General features: G+C 38.8%; 1 protein-coding gene across 2 annotated transcripts; it reads right to left on the bottom strand.

Moving 5' to 3' along the window:
• Positions 1-9,816: 9,816 nt before the first annotated feature.
• Positions 9,817-17,011, bottom strand: MED21 (mediator complex subunit 21). Of its 2 annotated transcripts, XM_004776406.3 has the most exons (4): positions 16,902-17,011; positions 12,163-12,277; positions 11,501-11,601; positions 9,817-10,295 (listed from the first exon to the last, which is right to left on the bottom strand). In XM_004776406.3, the coding sequence occupies exons 1-4, from the start codon at positions 16,941-16,943 to the stop codon at positions 10,119-10,121; spliced, it is 435 nt and encodes a 144-aa protein (XP_004776463.1). In that variant the 5' UTR covers positions 16,944-17,011; the 3' UTR covers positions 9,817-10,118. The 2 variants fall into 2 exon arrangements, with proteins under 2 accessions (XP_004776463.1, XP_044929092.1); XM_045073157.1 differs by lacking the exon at positions 9,817-10,295 and having other exon boundaries at positions 11,550-11,617.
• Between the last annotated feature and the right edge of the window lie 616 nt (positions 17,012-17,627).

Raw genomic sequence — 17,627 nt, 5'->3', positions numbered from 1 at the left:
AATATCGCTCTTTGGTCTCGGAAGCCCCAAACTGCTGCATTGGGGCCTTAATGAAGACTCCTACCATCTGAGGCCTTCCTTCAGCAACCAGAAAGAAAAAAAAAATGAGAACCCTAAATAGGCAGAGACAGGATGAGGAGCAGGAATGTGGTAACAGGGAGTTTATCTTTCTAAATCCTATTACTGTTGAACTTTGGAGGAGTATGGCGGACATAAGGTGGGTCAGTCCTGTGGAGGAAGCCTCTTCCAGCAGGATCTGCAATAGCTAAGAGCAAACCAGTTTTGCCTAAATTCAAACACAGAGGAGGGGCACCTGAGTGGCTCAGTCATTACTCAGGTCACGATCCTAGGATCCTAGAATCTAGTCGCATGTTGGGCTCCCTGCTCAGGGGAGCCTGCTTCTCCCTCTCCCACTCTCCTTGCTTGTGTTCCTTCTCTAGATGTCTCTCTCTCTCTCTCTCCCTCCCTCTCTAGATGTGTCTCTCTCTCTTTCTCTCTCTCTCTGTTCTCTCTGTTAAATAAATAAATAAAATCTAAAAAAAAAAAAGATTCTCTCTCCCCTTCCCTCTGCTTTTCCCCTCCCTCACTCGTGTGCATGCACGCTCTCTCTGAAAAAACAAACAAACAAAAAAACCCATAAAAAACAGATGAAACAATATAATTATGCTGCTTAAAACTGTCCTGCTTTATACCTTATTATAGAAAACATGACCTTTAGATGTAGCTTGCTTTAGGGGCACCTGGGTAGCTCAGTTGGTCAAACTCTCAATTTCAGAGTCCAGAGTGCTAACCATTACACAATGGAACCCCACTCAAACTCTTAATTTCAGCTCAGGTCACGATCTCAGGGTCATGAGCTCCTGCTGGGCATGGAGCCTGCTTAAGATTCCCTCTCTCCTTCTCCCTCTCCCCCTCCCCATCTGCTTGTACTTGTTCCCTTGTTCCCTCTTTCTCTAAAAAAAAGAAAGAAAATAAATTTAGTTTGCATTAAATATTGTTTTGGTAAATACATACCTCTCAGTTCAAGAATATTATTACAGGGTGCCTAGGTGGCTCAGTGGGTTAAGCCTCTGCCTTTGGCTCAGGTGATGATCTCAGGGTCCTGGGATGGAGCCCTGAATTGGGCTCTCTGCTCAGCAGGGAGCCTGCTTCCTCCTGTCCCTCTGTCTGCTGCTCTGCCTACTTGTGATCTCTCTCTCTGTCTCTCTGTCAAATAAATAAATAAATAAAATCTTAAAAAAAAAATTTGTCTTTGGAATCTCCTTGTTTTTCTTTAAGTTATATAAACATATATTTATAGGCCTACCCTGAGCATATGTAGCCTTGTTCAAGAACACATGGAAACCTATGGACCACATATCTAAATGTATAAAATTTATAAATCAAGTTAGCAAAGCATTAAATTAAAAAATAAGTATGCTTGTCTTCCTGCCTTGAAAAGCAAACCTTCCAAACCTAGAAAGCCAGATTTAAATTTCTTTGACTACCGATGAGGTGGAATATTTTTGCCTTTTTAATGGCCATTTTTCGACTATGAAATGATGATTTTGCAATTTTTTTAATGGGTTGTTCATCTTTTTCCTACTGATTCTTATTTCTTAAGATGGCTTTATCTAATCTAGATACTAATCCTTTGTGCAGTTACAAGTGTTGCAAATGACTGCTTCCAAGTTGAGCTTGCATTTTCGCTCTCTTTATGTAGTCTTCTGATGAACAGAAGGTCTAAATTTTAATGCAGTTCAATTTAACCTTTCCTAAATTGGTTAATATATGTAAGTTTGAAATAGTGTCTGACACATATTGCTTACCGTAATTTTTGTGTTATTTTCCTTTATGATGGGAATTTTTTGTATCTATTTTTAAAAATGCTTTCCTATCCTGAAGTCTTAAAAATATTTTCCTAATAATGTATTCTAAAACATTTTAGGTATTTGTCCTTCATCTATGTTTTTAATCTACCTGGCATGAATTTTTTAAATAATGGTTTTATTAAGATAAAATTCATATACTATGAAATTAAGCTTTTTACAGTACACAATTCAGTGTTTTTAGTATATTCACAGAGCTGTCATGACTAATTCCAGAACATTTTCATCACCCCAAAAAGAAACCCCATAGTCACTGACTTTAATATATGGCATATATATATCCAGTGTTCCAGCACCATTTCTGTTCTTTCCCCAGTGGTTTCTAGCATCATCTCTGTCAAGATCAAATTTTCCTATCTGTGTGGATTTCTGTTAGATTCTATCTCTGTTCTCTTCCATTGGTCCATTTACCTATCCCTGTACTAATATGCTCTGTTAATTACTATTTTTTAAAGGTTTTATTTATTTATTTGAGATAGAGAGAGCAAGAAAGTGGCAGAGGGAAGGAAAGCAGCAGACTGAGCAGCGAGCTCATTGCGGGCTTGATCCCAGGACCCTTGGGATCATGACCAGAGCCGAAGGTAGTCACTTAACTCGGCTGAGCCACCCAGGTGCCCCTGTGTTAATTGCTCTTAAAGTAAGCTCTGTCATTAATGGTATCTTTCCTAATGAGTATCTTCATATCTATTGACAATTTGTACTTTCAATACATTTTAAAAATAACTTGTCAAATTCCACAGAAATCTCAGTTGGAAACCTAGTTAAACTTGTATTAAATCTATGAGTCTGTTATGGAAAATTGTCATATTTACAATATTGACTCTTCTGTTTCATAAAGATAGTATTACTGTCTTTTGGTCTTTAAAAATGTTTTAAAATTAGGTTTTAGAATGTTTTCCTTAATTTTTTAAAAAAGATTTTATTTATTTATTTGACAGAGAGAGATCACAAGTAGGCAGAGAGGCAGGCAGAGAGAGAGGGAAGCAGGCTCCCTGCTGAGCAGAGAGCCCGATGTGGGACTCGATTCCAGGACCCTGAGATCATGACCTGAGCAGAAGGCAATGGCTTAACCCACTGAGCCACCCAGGCGCCCAATGTTTTCCTTAATTTTTGTCATACATTTGAATTGTACTTACTCTTTGAAACATCATTTTTGATACTATGGAAAGATTTTATTTATTTATTGAGAAAGAGAGAGAAAGAGACAGAGCATGAGGGGCAAGGGGAGAGGGAGAGAGAATCTCAAGTAGACTCTGTGCTGAGCCTAGAGCCTGACAGGGGCTTCATCCCATAACCCTGAAATCATAACCTGAGCCCAAACTGAGAACTGGACACCCTAACCAACTGCACCACAGAGGTGGCTCTGGAAGATATTTTTTAGAACTATTTTTTCTGGGGTGCCTGGGTGGCTTAGTGGGTTAAGTGTCTGCCTTTGGCTCAGGTCATGATCTCGGGGTCCTGGGATCAAGTCCCACATCGGGATCCCTACTCATCTGGGAGTCTTCTTTCCCTGTGCCCTTCCCCCTGCTTGTGCTCTCTCTCACACCGTCTCTCAAATAAGTAAAATCTTTAAAAAAAGAAAAAAAGGTATTTTTTTTCCTACCATTTGTGGCTGGTGTGTTGCACATTGTTTTTATATTCAACAATCATTCCAAAATTCATCTATGGAATCCTCTTGATTATCTCTCCAGGTTCTTATTTCATCCTTAAATAATAATTTTGTTTCCTTTTTTTTTAATCTTATAATTTTTATTTCCTTTTCATGCTTAGATGGATTGTTTAGGACTATCAGCACAAAAATGTGTAGATATGTTTATAGCAATCATCCTTGTCTTATTCTCAAACTGAAAGGAAAAACATTTGACCTTTCAATATGATGTTCACTGTATTTTGTAAGACCCTTCATATTTTAAAAATTGTTTCTCCTTTGCCAAAAGTTTTTTTCACAAATAGACGTTGAATTTTATCAACAAGTTACATGATCATATGATTCCAATTTTAACCTACTGTGACAAATTACTATTTTTAATCAAATCAAAGATTCTGGCAATTGTAAAGCATACCATTTTATGTTACAATAAAGAAGAAAAAACAAAATTCCATTGAACAAAAACAAAATCAAAATCCCAATTTTAAGATACAATTAAGAAAAAAATGGTAAGCATCTTATTAGCATTCATAAAAATACAAAGTTATTTATTTATTTAAAGATTTTATTTATTTGACAGAGAGATCACAAGTAGGCAGAGAGGCAGGCAGAGAGAAGAGGGGGAAGCAGGCTTCCCACTGAGCAGAGAGCCCGATGCGGGGCTCGATCCAGGACCCTGAGATCATGACCCGCGCCGAAGGCAGAGGCCCAACCCACTGAGCCACCCAGGTGCCCCTACAAAGTAATTTATAAAGATAAAACTGCCACGTATCCCTGGAATTAAACATAAATTTGTGATATATTCAATTTTTAATATGTAATGGCTTTTAATTTGCTAGTATTTTTGCATATTCATGAGCAAGATTGGTTTTAATTTCTGCACTGTCCATGAAATTTTGACAATGAGCTTTATGTGAAATTAGAATTTTTCCCTCTGAATGTTTAACAAAACTAATAAAACTCTCTAGACTTAGTGCTTTATTCATGGAGAAGACTTTTGACTGTATTTTTTTTTAAAAGATTGTATGACCATGATTTATATATTTCCTTGAGCCTGTTTGTTACATTTTTTTTCTAGGAATATCCTTTTTATCAAAAATTTTCAAATTTCTTAGCATAACAGTACTCAAATTTTCTCATTTGAAAATCAGTGTGGGTACCTGGGTTGCTCAGTCAGTTAAGTGTCTGCCTTTGGCTCAGGTCATGATCTTAGGGTCCTGGGATAGAGCCCGTATCCTGCTCCTTGCTCAGCCGGGAGGCCTACTTCTCCCTCTCCCTCTGTGGTCTCATTCTCACTCTCTCAAATAAATGAATAAAAATCTTTAAAAAAATATTTTTTAAACAATGCATAGGACTTTAACCCTTCATACTGTATATTTATATCATCTCTCTTTTTTCTTTGACCAAACTCGCAGAAGGTGTCAATTTTATTACTTTTTCAAGCCCAACTTTGAGCTTTTCATATTTTCTCATGGTATGGTTGTTTTCTTATTTCTTCCATTGCCTTTATTTCCTTTCTTCTTTCAACTGGAAGCTTAGCTCATGAATTATCAGCCTCTTTTTTTCCCCTAAAATAAGCAAGGAAGGTAATACTTGCATTTTCTCCTAAATGCTTAGAATGTCACAAGTTTTTACTTGTTTTTTTAACAACACTGAGTGCTTTTATTACATAGAACTTAATAATTAGCAAAAACAACTTCGATTTCACAGCACTGTTATGCGAGGAGAAGTTCTTTTTGTGGAGACTGAGATAAGGGCTGCAGCTTTGCAAGGATGAAATTTAAAATTTACTCTCGTGACCTGATTGCAACTGCTCTTTCCTCATGAACACATTCTAGACCAAGAAGCAGGACACTACACATTATCTTTCATCTGAAGCTTTCAGAGCCCTCAGTAAAGCTCCATCTGCAGTATCCAGCACTATTAATCCCATTGAGAGGTTTTCCTCCTTATAAAACTGTATCCCTCAGGGACACCTGGGTGGCTCAATTGGTTGGGCAGCTGCCTTCGGCTCGGGTCATGATCCCAGCGTCCTGGGATCGAGTCCCACATCGGGCTCCTTGCTCGGCAGGGAGTCTGCTTCTCCCTCTGCCTCTGCCTGTCATTCTGTCTGCCTGTGTTCATGCTCTGTCTCTGACAAATAAAATTTTAAAAATCTTAAAAAAAAAAAAACTGTATCTCTCACTATCAATAGCTTCAGAGAGGGTCTTCAATAGCTTCAGAGAGGGTCTTCGTATTCTCTTGTGCTGCATGTAGATAACCAATGTAAGCCATGCGAATCCAAAAGCCATTACAGGTTAGATTTAATGAAGAGCTCTGGGTTCACAACTTGTTGTATGGACCTCTGCACTCTGGATTTTGAAAGTCTGTCTCTTTGGGTGGTTCCTTTTTAAAGCTGGGAGGCTCAGACACTGAAGACATCTTGATTAATGATTTATTACCTGCTGCAAGGTCACCTCCCTTGCACATCTACTGCTCTCCCCATGTTTCTGTACATAATATTTTCATTAAGTTCTGAATTATGTCCTAATCTCCATTATAATTTCTTCTTTCATCCCGGAGTTATTTACATTTCATAGGGTTGGGCTTTTAATATTTACTATTAATATTTTCTTTATGAATTTTATCCTAAATGTACACATAAGATGTTCTGAGAGATTTATTACTTCACAGTGAATGAGTGCCTCAGCCCCCTTTGCCCCAGCCTTAGCCCCTGGGGGTATGTGATGAGAGAAGACGAGGTTTTTTTCCTACACAAGTATTATCAAGTAAAAACAAATCCACACTTAGGTACAAAAAAACTTTATTGGAAAATATTGTGGCAATGAGAATGCTCTGAAAATAAGATCTCCAACTGTCTCAAAGATCAGATGGACATAAGGAGATGGTTGATAAGTGGAAGTCTTTTTCAGTGGTTAGTTAATTTTCAGGAAGTGTCTGAAGATGTACTATTCCACATTCCAGTGCAGGTTCAGACTGAGGGTGGATTAAAGTTCAGGGGTTTGTGAGGGGAGAAGCCTAAAGTTTGATTAGGTCCTTTTAAGGCATTTTGTCCAGATTGGTCTGTGGGGACAAATAGTTCAACTAACCATTTAAGAGACAAACAATGGGAATTTGGAGGTCTGGGTCCAGCTTTGTCACACATGAACAAAGCCATACAGGGAAAGGTGGTTCTTTGCAGTAAGTCACTGCCAGGAATACAATAAGATGGAGAAACCATAACTGTTTTCCAGGAGCACAGTACTCAATTGTCAATGGCCAGGTGCTTCATAGACAAAGGACAAGGAGATGGGTTGGCGACTGTTTTACAGATCACACGACTACTTCTCTCCCTTTAGCATGTTCTGAATGCGTGTATCTTCTCTGGCATTTGCATGAGGAATTACAAGGGCACAGAATGTCTATTCCAATAGTATGTTCATAGTAGAAGCCATGACCAGTGTTATCAGATTGAGCTCAAAGTTATATTTAGCAATAAAGTTATATTTAACATCCTCACTGGTCACTCTACCTAGACCCAAAGTTGAATTTGCATGTCCCTTCTCCCCACTAGACCAAGTACGATAGCACCCATATCCAACAAAGCCATGAAGGGTTGGGTCCCTCCTTTCCTGAATTCTCCAGAAAATTCCAACAGGGATATAGGGTCTATGGTCCTTTAGGAAGAAAGAGACCATAGCCCCATTTTTAAGGAGTTTTCTTCTTAAAACACCTTAAATCTGGGTAGAAAGGAAGGGAAGAATTAGAGGATGAAAGACACAGACATCCATTGTTTTCTGTCCTCCTAAAGCCATGTACCAGGCAGCAAAACTATCACTGCCCATATACCCATTTCAGCTTTTAGGACTTCCTCACCCAACAGCCATGTCCACAAAATGACAGCTAAGAAAAGCTATTATATACAGTCTTTATGAATTATGTCATACAATCTTTACAAATATTTCAGAATGTGTATTGTTCTTTTTCTGTAATACCTTAAACCAGAAAAAACAGGCAATTTCAAATATAAAAAATCTCAGATAAGGGGCGCCTGGGTGGCTCAGTGGGTTAACCACTGCCTTCGGCTCAGGTCATGATCTCAGGGTCCTGGGATCGAGTCCCGTGTCAGGCTCTCTGCTCAGCAGGGAGCCTGCTTCCTTCTCTCTCTCTGCCTGCCTCTCAGTGTACTTGTAATTTCTCTGTCAAATAAATAAATAAAATCTTAAAAAAAAAAAAATCTCAGATAAGGATAACAGTAATCTAACAGTTTAAGGCTATAACTTTTTATACTTCTCTCTTGGGGCTAATTGTGTTTTTCAGTACTTTGAATATTACTTTCTTTTATGAGTTATCTTCCACCTCATGCTAGTATTTAAAAATAAAATTCATTTTACAGGGCACCTGTTTCGCTCAGTCAGTTAAGTATCTGCCTTCAGCTCAGGTCATGATCCCAGGGTCCCAGGATGACGCCCTGCATCACTGGGCTCCCTGCTCAGCGGGGAGTCTGCTTCTCTCTCTGCCTCTCCCCACCTCCCCACCCCTACCTTGTGTACTCTCTCACTCTCAAATAAATAAATAAATAAAAATAAAATTCATTTTAAATGGGCACCTGGCTGTCTCAGTCAGGGGAGTGAGACAAGTAGGACTCTTGACTTTGGGGTTGTGAGTTCAAGCCCCATATTAGGTGTAGAAAGATTACTTAAATAAATAAAACTTAAAAAATAAAGAAAGCATGATTACTCATGGGATGCCTGACTGGCTCAGTTGGTAAAGCATGTGACTCTTGATTTCAGGGTTGTGAGCTCCAACCCAAAAGATTACTTAAAAATTTAAATAAATAAATAAATAAATAAATAAAATGCATTTTAGGTGATGCCAGAGAGAATAAGCCAACATTTTAAATATCTATTAGTACAGATAACATTTAACATAACTTTAAAAATTAATGACTCTAAATTGTAATTTGGAGTTATAATGTGCCTTTAAGCAGTATTTTCTGAGAACTGTGGAACAGCTTGATTATGATGGGAGTAACAGGCAGAATCTCAGACTATTGTTCTTAAACTTTCTTAAACTCCGGATAGTAACAGATTGCAGGAAATGTAGCTCAGGATATTCTGAAAAATGTAGCCTCAGGAGACAGAATCAGTTACAATGTAGAATACATTTCAACTCCAGCATTCTTGTGGAAATAATCAAAGGATTCAAGGAGAAGGAAGAGTTGGTGCACAATCATACTTGATCACACTGACACAAATGTTAGCAGTAACACAATAAGGTGGAATGCAGAAAATGTTAAAGTAACTTATGTAGTAGAATTAGGTTCTGGTCAGATTAGAATGCAGGAATAAAAACTGAGAGGTTAATAAGATCAGCAGAACCTTCAGATAAATAAAAAGGATAAGAAGAGGGGCGGCTCAGTGGGTTAAGCAGCTGCCTTCGGCTCAGGTCATGATCTCAGGGTCCTGGGATCGAGTCCTGCATCGGGCTCTCTGCTCAGCAGGGAGCCTGCTTCCTCCTCTCTCTCTGCCTGCCCCTCTGCCTACTTGTGATCTCTTTCTGTCAAATAAATAAATAAAATCTTTAAAAAAAAAAAGGATAAGAAGAAATCAATGACTCTGGGAACATACTTCACAATGCAAATTAAGAAGAATGGAAAAAGCAGATCAAGAGATACGGGAAAGGATAGCTCAGAATGAAGAAAAATCCTCTCACAAAAGCACAGGAATTCTACAGATAGAGAAGATAATTTCTTAGTAGAAACACATGTGGAGGTGAAGTAGAATGAGTATGAAGTTCTAGAAAAAGAAGAACATTTCCAGAAAAGTGATCTAGTCTCTCATCCAGCCACACTAGCCTTCTGTTTCTTTTTCTTTCTTTCTTTTTTTTTTTTTTTTTAAAGATTTTATTTATTTGTTTGACACAGAGGGAGGGAAAGAAAAAGAGAGAGAGGGCAAAACCAGGGGCAGCGACAAGCAGAGGGAGAGAGGCAGGCTCCCAGCTGAGCAGAGAGCCTGATTCCAGGCTTGATTCCAGAACTCTAGGATCATGACCCGAGCCAAAGGCAGGGGCCAAACTGACTGAGCCTCACAGGTAGGTACCCCATAGCACTCTGTTTCACCAAAGCAACCTGGTTTCAGAAACTTTCCTTGCTCAAGCTCCAAATTTATATAATGAAACCTCTGAAGAGGCAGAAGGATACTAGCCTAAATTGAAATGCCCCATATCTCTACACTTACCATCTCTCCGGCTTGAGGGATGTTTTGATTTGCAAAAAAAACTGTAGAAATTTGATAAAATAAAGATAGAAACATCACAATAGAATTTTAAAGTACATCTGTTTAATTATATTATAACCATTAATGCAATATCTACCTCAGTAATTTCATTTCAATAATAAAAAATGATGGTATAATGATGGTTTAAAGCTGGTTCAATCACAATTTTAGAGGCTTACTTATCAAGAGTGAAAATAGAAGACTATTAAAAAATAGCTATAAAGGTAACGTGTCATAGTGCTTAATGTTTCTGTAACTGTTGGTAAGGCTTACATCTAAATTTGATGCAGAATTCTTAATGGCACTGAAATAGTTCTTTTCTCAGCCACATGGTATATACCAGTTCTAGGAGTCTGGAAGAGACTGACTATGGGTACCACTCCTTGTCTTCAGTTGTGACTGCGCAATATCAGCAAGTGCACTTTGTATCTTTTCCAGAAGCATGTCCCCTCGATAAACAACATCCTCCAGACATGTAGCAGCTTCGTGGTTTTCTTCTTCCAGCTTATACAAGCTAGCAGCCTTTGTAAGACACAAATTAAAAAATCTTTTGAGAAATGAAAAACTTGGAGGTTAGTAAGAGTTGAGAAGGAAATAAAAAATGAGAGAAGTATTTTCTTTTAAATCTGGAGGACTCTGAAACCATTATGATAGGTTTCTTGGTGTCAGGAATTCTAAAATCACATGATTTTTTAAGAGTTATCCCCTGATTGAATTATTTAAAAGAATGAATTTTCAGTCAGACATCTCTGAATGTCTACATATGACTCTCTTCCACACGGCTTGTGGACATTCTACTCCACACCCAGAATACTACCCAAAAGAGTGGAAAAGAGCCAAAATGAGAAAAATAGAAGTTTACTTATAGCTCAAAATAGGACAACCAATATACTCAGCATGGTCTTTAATAAACTACACTACTTTACAATTAACAAAACCTCAATTTTAAAATTTAATCATGGAGAACCTGGCTGGCTGTCTATGGAGCATGCGACTTTGATCCCAGGGTTTTGAGTTCAAGCCCCATGCTAGATGTAGAGATTACTTAAAAATAAAATCTTAGGGACGCCTGGGTGGCTCAGTTGGTTAAGCAGCTGCCTTCGGCTCAGGTCATGATCCCAGCATCCTGGAATCGAGTCCCACATCGGGCGCCTAGCTCGGCAGGGAGCCTGCTTCTCCCTCTGCCTCTGCCTGTCATTCTGTCTGCCTTTGCTTGCTCGCTCTCTCTCTGACAAATAAATAAAATCTTAAAAAAAAAAAAAAATAAAATAAAATAAAATCTTAAATAAATAAATAAAACAATCTTAAGGAAACTGAATACTATAACAAAAGATATTAAATCTCCTTTGGGGAACCTAGTTGGCTCAGTCAGAGGAACATGTGACTCTTAATCTTGGGATCATGAGTTCAAGGCCCATATTGAAGTAGAGATTACTTAAATAAATAAATAAATAAATAAATATTTTTTTTTAAAAAATCTATCTTCTTTAATCAAAATTCTCTACTAGCGGGGTGCCTGGGTGGCTCAGGGGGTTAAGCCTCTGCCTTTGGCTCAGGTCATGATCTCAGAGTCCTGGGATCGAGCCCCACATCGGGCTCTCTGCTCAGTGGGGAGCCTGCTTCCCCCCCACTCTCTGCCTACTTGTGATCTCTCTCTCTCTGTCAAATAAAGAAAGAAAAAAAAAATTCTCTACTAGCAAATTTCTCAAAGGAATAAAGATTTTTACCTGTAAAGCAGCTGTAGATTCTTCACTGGGTAATGAATCTATCAAAACATCAATGTCTTTTGCTGTTCGTGCAATCAGTGCTGCAAAAAGCTGTGCATATTCTAAAGAAAGATATCACTCAGTCAGAGTATTAGGGAATGTCAAGTTTTCAGAAAAAGAAATTAAATTTGAAGCTAATGAAAGCAGAAAACTTCATAAACTTCTTCTGTACCAGACTTTGAATGATTAAAATGTAATTTTAACACACCAATCCTATTACATGTTTGAGAATTAGCCTTACTATTAACTCAAATTGGGAATTAAACATAATTATTTCATTTTTAAGGACAATATGCCAGTCAATTGAATAAAGAAATCTGTTAATGGGATGTCTTCCTTATTAAGGTCCCTCAAGTGAAATTCAGCTAAATTCATATAAATTCATCTCTAAAGGAGTAACAATCTATTATTTGACATGAATGGAATTATGAAATGTTATATAAATTGACTGTAACAAATTCATTTCTTTTATAACAAAACTTTCAGTAATATTCTCAAACAACAAGACTGTAAAAAAGCTATAAGTAAGTTACATTTCTCAATAAACTTAATCTTAAAGGATTACATGTATCATCATGTATATGTATATGATGGTCAAATTAAGACAAGCCAAGAAAATTTACCTTCCGTAGGATTAGCTGGCTGATCTTTGTTAATTGCTGTCTGAATATTACTAAAGGAAGCAGGAGGACCACACTGCTGCAACACTCCAATGGCATTACAAAACTGATCTGCAAGCTTGAGGCCAAAGAAAATGTGTCAGAGTTAGAAAGGATTTATCAGTTTTCAGGATTTTATCTGTAATAGCAACAAAAATAAGTTTCTATAATAATGACCTCTGAGCAAGGGAACAGAACAGGAATAATTTTGGATAAAATTAGTCAGTTATTATTAACAACAATTAAATATGTTAATCAGGCAAAGAAACAAGGTTTGGTATCAACATACTCGAAACAGTTAAAAGGAAATACAATATAATCTTTGTTTTTGTCCCAAGGTAAGAGAATAATAAGAGAAATTATGCCAATATTTGTTATAAGCATAAGTAAGGATTTTGTGGGGGGAGGTAGCAGTGGAAAAGAGCAAATTTGACTGGCAAATAAAAGTCATCCTAGTGCTCTAGGATAAATTTTAAAATGTATAACTCATATAACAAAGTACACAGTTCCCTTTTTTTTGAGACTAAAGTAGTTACAAGGATAAAGAAATAGCATGGAAAAGACTCCACCTTAAGAAATCTTAGGGCCATTGATGGATGAATGAATGAAGAAACTGTTATACACACACAGAGGAACATTATTCAGCCATTTTAAAAAAAGGGGGGGATACACCTGGGTGGCTCAGTCGATTAAGCGTCTGCCTTTAGCTCAGGTCATGATCCCAAGGTCCTGGGATCAAGCCCTGTGTCTGGGCTCCTGGCTCAGCAGGGAGCCTGCTTCTCCCTCTCCTCCCCTGCTCCTGCTCTCTCCCGCTATCTCAAATGAATAAATTCAATCTTTTTAAAAAGTGGGGAGGAGGATTTTGACATTTGCAACATGAATGGACTTTGTGGGCATTACATTGAATGAAATAAGTCAGAGAAAGACCAATACTACATAATGTTACTTATATGTGGAATCTAAACAAAACAAAAACTGAGCTCACAAAGGGCAGACTAGTGGTTATCAGAGATGAGGTGCAGGTTAAAGTGAGCAAAAAGAGTAAACAGGGTCAAAAAGTACAATCTTTCAGTTATAAAATACATAAGTCATGGGGATATAATGTACAGTATGGTGACTACAGTTAATACTGTGTTGTATTTTTGAAAGTTGTTAAGAGAGTAGAAGTTCTCATCAAAAGATAAAAATTTGGGCTCAGTGGGTTAAGCCGCTGCCTTCGGCTCAGGTCATGATCTCAGGGTCCTGGGATGGAGTCCCGCATCGGGCTCTCTGCTCAGCGGGGAGCCTGCTTCCTCCTCTCTCTCTCCCTCTCTCTGCCTGCCTCTCTGCCTACTTGTGATCTCTCTCTGTCAAATAAATAAATAAAATCTTTAAAAAAAAAAAGATAAAAATTTTAACTTTGTGGGGCGCCTGGGTGGCTCAGCGGGTTAAAGCCTCTGCCTTCGGCTCAGGTCATGATCCCAGAGTTCTGGGATCGAGCCCCGCATTGGGCTCTCTGCTCAGCGGGGAGCCTGCTTCCTGCTCTCTCTCTGCCTGCCTCTCTGCCTACTTGTGATTTCTGTCAAATAAATAAATAAAATCTTTTAAAAAAATTTAACTTTGTAACTACAGTATGGTGGCATGTTAACTAGATTTATTGTGATCTTTTCACAATATACACAAATATTGAATCATTATGCTGTACACCTGAAGCTAATATTATGTCAATTATACCTCAATTTTTAAAAAAGAGAGAGAAAAGGGACTCCACCTTAAGTATTTGGAAATGTTTTCTCCATGACTCAAGTTGTAAATTCCCACTGCTCTAAAACTATTCCTTAAGCAGTTCTGAAGACTGAGAATACCACTTCCTTACAAGCAGCAAACTTAAGACTCCTATCCTCCCAAACAGCTTCCCTCAATTGTCCTGACCTCTTGAACCTCAGTTTTTTTATTTCCAATCAGTGCATGACCACTTCCACTAAGTTTCTCTGCCATTAAACAGAACTCAAAATCAACTGTTTCCTTTAATATCTAATTTGTACTGAGAATCTCCTAGTTACTAGCAGTCTAACTTCAGACTCTCACTTTCATCTTCAAATCCTTCTATTCCTTTTTCATTCTATCATAATTGCCTCTGTAATTATCTCACAATAGGATTGTTACAATAGCCTCCTTCTTGTTTTCCATTTCACTATGTTATTTTTTTTTTTTAAGATTTTATTTATTTGTTTGACAGAGATCACAAGTAGGCTGAGAGGCAGGCAGAGAGAGAGAGAGAGGCAGAAGCAGGATCTTCACTGAGCAGAGAGCCCGATGCGGGGCTCGATCCCAGGACCCTGGGATCATGACCTGAGCCGAAGGCAGAGGCTTTTAACCCACTGAGCCACCCAGGCGCCCCTCACTATGTTATTTTACCCTGCTTAAAAATTTGGGGCTCAGGGGAGCCTGGGTGGCAAAGTTGGTTAAGGTCCAACTCAGGGTTTTGGCTCAGGTAGTTATCTCAGGGTTGTGAGATCAAGCCCTGTGTCGAGCTCCATGTGGAATCTGGTGAAGATTCTCTCCCTTTCCCTCTTCCCCTCCTGCTTATGTGCACCCTCTCTCTCAAATAAATAAACCTTTAAAAAAATTTTTGAGCTCACCCCAATATGGCCTTTAAGATTAATCTCCAACTCTTCAGGCTATTTCAAAACTTTCAATAATCTAACTCAACTCTACTTATTCATTTTCTACTAATCCTTTATATATACCTAACTAGTGATAAATTAATTCCTGACTATACTGTATTGCTCACATTCTACTACTTGAAATGGAGCAACAGTAAGTGCTCAAAAAATGCACAAATGTGTATTCTAGTTCTGGTTCTGGTAACCTGAATAGGGTTTTTCATTTTTAAGTTGGAAACATTTTCACATTACACTATTGTTCTAAGGAATGGAAAAAACACACATGCACAAAATTCAACACGGTGGCTATCTGCTGTGTTCTTCAAAAGCTCTCAAAATCCATTTATTCAACAAATAGTATCAAAAGTAAAACTCTATTGTATATAAACATTAGATTGATACAGTGAACAAGACATAGTTTCTGTCCTCATGGAGTTCTCAAGACGATAAAAACAAATGTTATTTTAACAACTTTACAAATAACTATAATTTAGATCAATGCTAAGAAGATCTGCTCTATTTTAATGCATATCACTCTACATTCCAATTTACCTCAGCACTTACAGTTGAAGACATTTGATTCATTATAACTACCTAACCAAATACTACTTTCATGTTATTTAAATGTCTCTTGAGTATATGACATCTTTCTAATTAGACTGTGAACTCCTTAAGGAGTATTTCTCTGTAAACATGATAATGCTTACATACACAGTAGGCATTCATACTTGTTAACCCAGAGGTTTCTCCCCAAAATCCAATTGTCAGCTTGCTAACCCTGGAGTTAAGGCCATATTCACTTTCTCCTACTAACTTTCTGGTTACAAGACGTATATGAATATGCAACATTTCTCCTAAAATAACATTTGTACCCAGAAGCATCATTACAATTTGATTTTGAAAAGCCTCAAAGAAGATCTCTAAGAAGGAAGTTGGCTGGCAGCCCAGGCAAGTTACCATAACATAGAATTTATCCTAGTGATTTCATCAACATTTAGGGGCTAGCCCTCTCAGTCCTAAAAGGTCTTATTTTATGTACAGAGCAGATCAGTTTTTCACAGGCAGATTCACAGCCTGGAAGTGAACAAAGATTGATGATGCAATGATAAGAATCCTCACTCCTTAGCCTCCAGTGTGAAAAAATTGGCAAGGGACCGGATACTTAAGATTTTCCAGTTAACATATTCTCTCTATCCAGACATTTTACCTGGGACATCAAAATATAAATAGAACGACAACGAAAAATATAACTACTAATGGGAAACCCTTTAACTGTTAATGGTAATGAGTACATGAATCCTTCGGTTTGCATAAACTCGCCGGTTAGGCAGAACCGGAAAAATAAGAACGATCAACGGAAGGGGGTCGACTTAAAAGATCTGGCCCTTACGAGGAAGACACATTATGTGTCTGAGACACATTAAAGACGATTTAAATAAGTGGGAACAGACACAGGCGTTACAAAATTGACTCTCGTAAGCACGTCAGTTTTCCCCATACTGATGCTAGAGAGCGCCAAGAGACGGAACGAAACCCTTTGTCTATAGGAACCAACTAAGATGAAACAAAACTCACCTCACATCACTCCAGCCTCAACCTGAAAGTCCAGGGAAAGAAATACTCTCGGCTGACATTTAACGAAAACAGCTCCTCAGGAGCCCAGTCTCTCATCCGCGGCTTACACTGATAAGGGAAAAAGCAGCTCCTGCTGCTTCTCCCCTTACCCCCGGAAGAGAAGAGATCCCAGAAGCGCTACTGACAATAAAATAAAACTGCTCCCAGAGAACAAGACAGGACCCTGACGCCTAAGTGTCCTGACAGACAGAGCCTCTACTTTTCAGGCGAACGAGGCTGCTCCCTCCCTCAGCTCTCCGCAAAGCCCGCAGCCGGCCTCAAACCTCCCAGGACGCCGCGCCGCCTCCCGCCGCCGCCAGCGCTTCTTGCTGAAACCCCGCCTCAGTCCGCTCCCCACTTGCGGGTGTTTTTCTCGGGCCCCTTTTCCTCTCGTTAATACATCGGAAAAGGGAAGACAGAGACTAAGAGAGCGAAATGGCTCACCGAGTTCACCGCGTCCTGCAGCTGTGTGAGCCGGTCCGCCATGTTCCTCCTGCAAGCTAAGGAAGCTAAAGCAGCTGCTCGTACGCGATTGGGCAGTTTCAGGACGCGTGGTGACCAACCACAGAGGAGCGTTCTTAGAAGGGGTGGAGTCAGCAGAACTCCACGCCTGGCCAGAAGAGGGTGGGTGGGACTTTTCCGAGGCTTTATTTAGGCTAGCTCCATCAGCGAAGCATCTCTGCTGCACGTATTTTGAGTAACTTGGAGGTTGTTGGGAGTCCATTCGTGATTTGCGTCCAACATACTGTTCTCGAGGTTTTTGGGTGTTAAACATTCTACAGGGATTGTTAGATTCTGCGGTTTGGGAAGTAATTTTCTCAGCCCTCCCTTGTATTCATGTTTAAACATTGCCTTGAATACTTGTGTTGCATTGGGTTTCCAGGTGGAACGCAAAACATATACACAGCAGGCAACTCAAGAATCCTTGGGGGTCGCGATACCGATTTTAACGTCAACAAATCCAAATTAAAATTCACCAGGCAGTCTTGGTAAGCATTCGGGTGCCGCCTCTGTTGCTTTTGGAGGCGGGGGTGGGGAGGATCTCCCAAGTGGAGACTGGTTTGCATACTTTAATTCTGAGTGTGGGTGTGCTGGGGAAGCTGACACACATGAGATGGAAAACATCCGAAAAATTAAGTACTAAATCGAACTATATTGATGGTGTAAGAA

Source organism: Mustela putorius, unplaced genomic scaffold (assembly GCF_011764305.1).
Source record: "Mustela putorius furo isolate JIRA1106 unplaced genomic scaffold, ASM1176430v1.1 tig00537227_pilon_pilon_pilon, whole genome shotgun sequence".
Lineage (NCBI taxonomy): Eukaryota > Metazoa > Chordata > Mammalia > Carnivora > Mustelidae > Mustela > Mustela putorius.
The sequence above is the reverse complement of the archived record's forward strand: the minus strand, read 5'-3'. Positions and strand labels throughout refer to the sequence as shown.

Bases quoted from the DNA above. Each gene is read 5' to 3' on its own strand.
- MED21 (XM_004776406.3), bottom strand. From the start codon at position 16,943: ATGGCGGACCGGCTCACACAGCTGCAGGACGCGGTGAACTCG. The intron at 12,278-16,901 runs GTGAGCCATTTC...TTTGGCCTCAAG, and splicing joins TGCAGGACGCGGTGAACTCG to CTTGCAGATCAGTTTTGTAA. The intron at 10,296-11,500 runs GTAAAAATCTTT...TGTCTTACAAAG, and splicing joins AATCTACAGCTGCTTTACAG to GCTGCTAGCTTGTATAAGCT.